Raw genomic sequence first — 7005 nt, 5'->3', positions numbered from 1 at the left:
ACTTTACTGTACTTAATGATATCGATAAATAAACTTATAATGTTATTCTACGACTTAACGTCCAACGCTTTTTAAAAACTTTGATATGTTTTGAATATTCTGTTGTACAAAATGATTAGTAAAGTATATTTACATTCCCCTTTTGTTGTTACTTTTTGTTTCATACAGCAATTGTCGCGACTTGATCACTGAGCTTTGAAGCTCTCTGCCGCAGGCAGACCATATGTCGTTGTGTGAATAATGTGCATGCATGGTTTTTCTTGGGGAAACATTCTAACAAACACATGCTTATGCAGCAGGTTCTCGGTCAGAAAACGTAACGGTCGTACATACAAACAAGCAGAATAATAGTATAGATTTCAACTGTTTTTTCAAGTCTTTAATGTATTTATTTTTTTATCATAATAATCAAAACAAAAACTGAATGGAAATAACTATCAGTCATTATTGACATATAACAACACAAGTCATTGATACCAGCACTCTAGTCATCTCTTTCAACAAATAAAGACCACACAAAAAATGATTTAATTTGGTCACAAGGAAACTTTCATTTAACTCCTTAAACCCAAGTGAACTCTTTCAGTGTCCGGCCAAAAATCTCAATTTACCCATCAGACAGTGACACCAAATGTTCAACAGGGAGAGTTTTGAGGCTATTTACTCAAAAATGCTTCATCTGGGTTTGCCCGATACTGAGGCAAAAAACAAAATTAAGAAAATTGATATTTTATAAGGTATGGTAATAGTTATTAGGAAATCATTAAAATAATAACAGCAGAATGTGTAAAAAAAATATGAGTATAATGAGTTAAGTTTAAAAAAACGACAAAAAGCTCCAGTTTATGAAACTCACATAGGTTTCTTTGTTTAGAAATATTTGGCAAATAACCCAGTAAAACTTTATACAATAAAGGTATATGTACCCCTGTTGAACTTTAACACGTCATATAGGTCATGTAAATTGTCTTACTAATGAATAATGTCACACAATAATTATAACATTACAAAATTAGCATTGACTGAAGACAAAACTCTCCGTTCACTAATCAGCTCCAATATGAACTAAGTTGATGAACCTGAGGCTTTACGTAAAGCAAAACAGGAATGCTTACATAGATAAGGTTAGTTATTTGTCTAACTTCTTAAAAAACTACCAATACCTTCACGTATGATGGTGTGTTAACTAAATCTTATGTGGTTAACTCAGATAAATGCATGATCCATATACATAATCCAAAACTCAAACAATATTCCTAGGACTGCAAAATGTACTACCTGATATGCGTTGGATTTTAGAAGGGAAAACAACAACATTTGATTAAAAACAACAACAACATTTTAGCTAGATATTACAGACTTTATTACTGCAGTATTTAGGACTAAAATAATTTTAATGCCACACAGTTGTAAACCGTTTAGTTATTTATAGTGGCCTTAGTAGTGCTTTGCCATAAGAATGATAGGACAAGTAAGTTTAGCGGCAACTGAAATCAAACCCAAGACTTTCAAATCATCAAAGCTGAACAAACTTGAATTACAAAATAGAGTCTAAAACTGGGAAGTACAAAGACAGCCCATTATGAAACTTAGTACTTAAAAACAAGCAATCATAATAGCAATACTACGATTTACTTGGATACTGAAAAATAGTAATAATCTGACATTAATTTGGATTACTTGATTATTTTAGAGGTGACTGATTTTATCTTAAATTTCAATTAATCAATTGTTGTAATAACAAAAAACATTAATTTAGATTAATTTACATGACATTAATCAATGTAATAGCTGCTCATAGGTAATTGATTACATCAGTTAATAGATTAAATTGCCCAAATGTAATCCCAAAGAAGGTTTGTAATCTCTTTATACTAATAATCATAAGGATGGATCTAGAACCTTACTTTGGTATTTAATATTTTACCATACATAACAGTCACCTTTGCATTCCCAAATACCCCTTTCCAGAGTAGGACAACAATACAGCCATCTTCTTAAAACGTTGTTTGGGACTCTCAGATGACAGGTCTTCTGACTTGTGTTGCTCATCCACAGTAATATCCTTGAGAAAGTCCTTTAACAACAAAATACAGTGTTTACAAAATTGTACCCTATATATATTAATGTGGAGAAAATTTAAGGATATGTATTTACAGGAAGTGCAGATACAGAACCAACCATAGAATTCTTTAGAATCCCAACAAAAATATATTTTCTACTTTTAAAACTTACCAACTATTTATTTATTTATTTTCTATATTCGATAAAAACAAATCCATGAAAATGTGAAAAATTTTCAGTTTTAACATACTATTTCTTAAAATTCAGTGTAACACTTCCTGAACAAGAGCTAATGTAATTCTGACAATTTTATCTAATTTTCTAAGCTCTATAAAATATTAACAATGACAGTTTCTATCCACAGCTATCACAGAACTTTAACAATGACATATATCCCTAACCTATATGAAACTCTAACAATGGCAAATAACTTCTGTCCACAATCTATAGGACTACTTTAAAAATGGCAACAGCTTGTATATAAATTTAACAATTACATTATATCTCTCTCCACAACTTCCATAAAGACTTCTATAAATTTCACTGAAATTAATCTGAACTTCCTTAGAGATTTCACAAACCTCATTTTCTAACTTGGGTTTCTTTGTAATCTCTAATGTTAGAGTTTCTTCATCTCCAGCACTACATCGCTTTTCCCCTTTTCCAAATTCACCTTGATTCATTGCAGCAATGATTGAATGAAATGTCTGAATATTAGATATCCTCTTCTTTTTTCCCACTGTTCTAACTGTTTGAAGGAAGTTTTTGGAACCTGAAATAACAGAGAAATGTTGCATTGACAAGTTTGTTTTTGCTGTTGTGTACTAAACTATTTATAATATTAAATAAAATTCAGAAACATTTTTTAAGTATTTAACTACAGCTGAGAGAAGGCTTAGGAAAAAATAATTATCAATTAACACACTAATTTATTGTATTTTGAACTATAAAAATTATTAATGGGTATTATATATTTGAATGCATTCATTCAAAGATATGATGTGCAAGCCTTTACAGAAACAATTGCTTCACTAAGAAGTTGCAGTAGGTTAGGTCACGATCAAAAATTTTGATCAAGTTTCAAAGCTTCTTGAAAACCAAATGTTAATCCATTAGAGTCCAGTCACATACTAATAGTACATGCATGAACAAGTATACTTACAGGTCAGAAAGTAGTGTAATTCCTTGTTAGCTTTGAACATTTGTACCGGTACTAATAGAGTTCATATAAATATTATATATAGTTTATACACCATTATATAGTAACTTCCAATAACATCCAAATTTTTGAATGTTTTCAAAGTTATAATAAGACAAAGTAAAGTTAAAGAAGCTCAATCAGCCAATCAAGACCACCACTAACACATAAAAACAAGCAAGAAAAACTTAATCTGAGTTAAAACAAAAATAACTTTTTGAGTTATATAACTTTTAAGAGTTCCAGCTAAGAGCACACACAAGGCAAGGTCTCTCTCAGGCTTTAACTAACTATAACTATAAAATGATCCTGTCAAGTCTTGATCAAAGCTCAAAACCTATTACTTCTAATAATCCACTTCTTATTTTCAACCTTTCCATTCTACCACTCAAACAATAGCCTAACCATTCAAAATGCCTGATTACTACTAGTTTTCTCTCAATTTGATATACTACACATGAAAAAAAGTGTACATTTTAAATCTCTCGTTCTAGCCTAAATTACTGAAATATTATTCTATCAGCCTGTCTTCACATGCTGATATTTTTCATGTGAAAAAGGGAAATGAAACTGCTCCCAGTATTCCAAACAAGGCCTCACCAGTCTTCTGTGAGATTATATATAAAACCTTCTTATCCTTAAGTCCAAATTAAATATTAATATAATCAACACCAAGATACTGAACACCAGTGCTTCTTTTACGTTTATTTTCTTTTTCCAATTTCTACACTTTAAATGCTTAGCTTTAACATATAACAAGGACAAGGTCCATCCACTAAAGTAAACTAAAAAAAAACCATAAAGCCAGCCCTTAAAATATTTATCAAGCCTTCCCTTAAACCCTTTTAAATTTATGGTATCCACCAAATCTGAAGGCAAGCTATTTGAAATGTAAACCAATCTGTTAGAAAAATAAAACAATCTTAGTTTAAAATGATTTATACTCTGTCAACATTCATATCTGTGTCCCCTTGTCTTACCATTCTTATTATGAAATAGAAAAAAAAGATGATGCATCAACACTATCAATTCTAGTAACAATATTAAACACCTCCAACTCTTGTTATTTTAAGAGAAAACTATTTCAGAGGTCTTAATCAACTATTGTATAACAACATTCCTATCCCAGGTATCATCCTAGCACCTCTCATTTGAACTTTTTTCAACAATTCAATGTCCTTCTAAAGATAAGGAGCTCCAAACTGAAATCAATACACCAAATGAAGCCTAACTAGTCTTAGTTAATATAAAATTATAAAAATACTATAGCATGAACACTTTGAAAAGGTGGAACTTTCTTATTCAGGGGCAAACTGAAGAAGAAAGGTTCACCGTTCGAAAGCTCTCGGGTTATAGGATTTTTATCATTTTATATAGATAGATTTTTGTTACATTCAAACATGAAAAATGCAGGAAACTTATCTTAACTGTATAGGTCACATCAGCTTACAGAAGGAAAAACCTATCTTAACTGTATAGGTCGTATCAGAAAACCTATCTTAACTGTATAGGTCGCATTAGAAAAACTATCTAACTGTATATATCACATCAGCTTACAGAAGCAAAACCCTATCTTAACTGTATAGGTCGCATTAGAAAAGCTATCTAACTGTATATATCACAACAGCTTACAGAGGCAAAACCCTATTTTAACTGTATAGGTCGTATCAGAAAACCTATCTTAACTGTATAGGTCGTATCAGAAAAACCTATCTTAACTGTATAGGTCGCATTAGAAAAGCTATCTAACTGTATATATCACATCAGCTTACAGAAGCAAAACCCTATCTTAACTGTATAGGTCATATCAGAAAACCTATCTTAAGTGTACAGGTCATATCAGAAAACCTATCTTAATTGTATAGGTCACATCAGCTCCCAAGGCAGATGCAGAGAACCAAAATCTCTTAATCATGTAGTCTTCTCCGCCTAAGTTTTCTCATAAACAATTACCCATTAATTAAACAAAATATGTAGTCTATATAATTCAATTAAATTATAGTAATTAAAAATGCAAATCAGATGCAGAAATAATAAAATGTGACTAAAAAAACTTCTGTTTTCCTGTCTTCAACTTAACTTAAGATGCATGGTTGTCCATCACATTTCAGAACATTGGGGATTACAGACACACATTTATGAGTATAATTTTGATGGGAATAATTTTAACAGTGTTATGGAAGAATTCTGGTTGATCAGTCTCTTAAACCATCCAAGCAGTGTGCTTGTGGTAGGACAAATATGATTTTAGGCTGTATCTACAAAAAAAAACTGAATAAAAGTCTAAAAGAGTTTACAGTTTCATGTATAAATCACTGGTTAGGCCATATTTGTAGTACTGTGTCCAGTCTTCAGCTCCTTATATTAGAAAACATTTAGCAGAAAGAGTTCAAAAGAGGACTACTACAATAATACCTATGACAAAAGGTTGTCATATGAGAAAGGTTAAGACCTCTGAACTGTTTTATTTAAAAAAAAGAGCTATAGGGGATCATCAAGATATTTAAGATTGTTTAGGGAATTGCTAAATTATCCTTTTTCATACTTAATGGTGAGAACGGTACAAATAAGGGACACAAATATAAATTTTGGCAGGGAAGGAGTCATCTTCAGCTAAGACAGTTTCATGATTCTAACAGTAACAGGTTGATTGACCTTTGAAACAGGTTGCCTTCAGATGTAGTGGAAGCAGTAAATTTAAGGAAATGACTGATAGGTATTCGAATGATAAGGGCTGGTTTGAGGTTTTTATTTTTGTTCTTCTTTTAGTGGACTGGATGGCCTACGTCTTTCTTCTTCGAATTTTATGTTAATTACTTAAACATTTAATTTTTGGCAAACATCTGCAATTAAGTCTGATTATTTACAAACCAGTGTAAATAATTTCTTTTTTTTTCTTCTAATTTTTAATGTTTAATTTTGTATTGAAAATTGAACAAAGACTATGCTCACCATGATTATAACTAGTTACACTTAATTATATATTTTTGAAGGCCATAGATAGGCCTAAATAAAATGTTTTTAATTGTGTACCAGTTTAACGTTGAATATTATTTGTGATTTTAGTTACACTTAAGTTACAAATTACAATGTTATATTAAACAAGTCTCATAAACCAAAGCACATCAAAGCCCAAAATTCTGGGGTAACAAAGCAAAATCATATTTATAATCAAAGTTAATCTACACAAGTATTACTTGGTATAAATAATTATTAAAGACTAACCTGTAGTTTGACCTCTTACCCTTGAATTTGAATTCGTAATACAGAATTCTTACCTAAAATCAAAATTGGAAAAACCTTTAACAACACTCGCACAGTCGTCATAAACACTTTTAAAAATAAATATCTTCGGAAAAACCTAGCTCGTTATTGTTTTAATTTCACGTTAAGAAAGCGTATTACCAGCAAAAACTAATTAAAACTTAAAAGTAGAGTACTCAATCATTTCTAGGCCTACGTCCTCTGTAACTTAGTGTGGTTCCCTTAAACATGCTACGAAATTCCATCAGCGCCCTCGTAATAAATGTAAAGATATTTATGTGTTAAAATATAATTATGTGTAAACAGATATGATAAATGTTTTAACTTTTAATTTTACGTTAAAACTTCCAATGTTAATATAAATAACGCTTTTTTACTTCTTTGTAAAGAGGGAATACGCAATGGAGGGTCTGTTCTCTGCCTACAGAGAACAGTTAAAATATAATTATGTGTTAAAATATAATTATGTGTAAACAGAT

The 7005-nt window shown here is 30.6% G+C and overlaps 1 protein-coding gene across 3 annotated transcripts in view; it reads right to left on the bottom strand.

The window, feature by feature from the left end:
* The window catches only part of LOC106476376 (tRNA pseudouridine synthase A, mitochondrial-like), a 13814-nt gene extending 7062 nt beyond the window's left edge, over positions 1-6752 (bottom strand). For 2 of the 3 annotated variants that reach the window (XM_022380263.1, XM_013937036.2), the window contains exons 1-3: positions 6541-6752; positions 2646-2836; positions 1944-2077 (exon numbers count right to left, since the gene is read on the bottom strand). In XM_022380263.1, the coding sequence (XP_022235971.1) occupies positions 1944-2077; positions 2646-2836; positions 6541-6589 (374 nt within the window). In that variant the 5' untranslated portion in view covers positions 6590-6752. Of the gene's footprint in view, positions 1-1943; positions 2078-2645; positions 2837-6487 lie in introns of all 3 variants that reach the window. The other variant, XM_013937037.2, reaches the window with a different exon arrangement.
* Between the last annotated feature and the right edge of the window lie 253 nt (positions 6753-7005).

Source organism: Limulus polyphemus, unplaced genomic scaffold, assembly GCF_000517525.1.
Source record: "Limulus polyphemus unplaced genomic scaffold, Limulus_polyphemus-2.1.2 Scaffold10413, whole genome shotgun sequence".
Lineage (NCBI taxonomy): Eukaryota > Metazoa > Arthropoda > Merostomata > Xiphosura > Limulidae > Limulus > Limulus polyphemus.
Note: the sequence above shows the minus strand (reverse complement) of the source record. Positions and strands in the feature narration are given on the sequence as shown.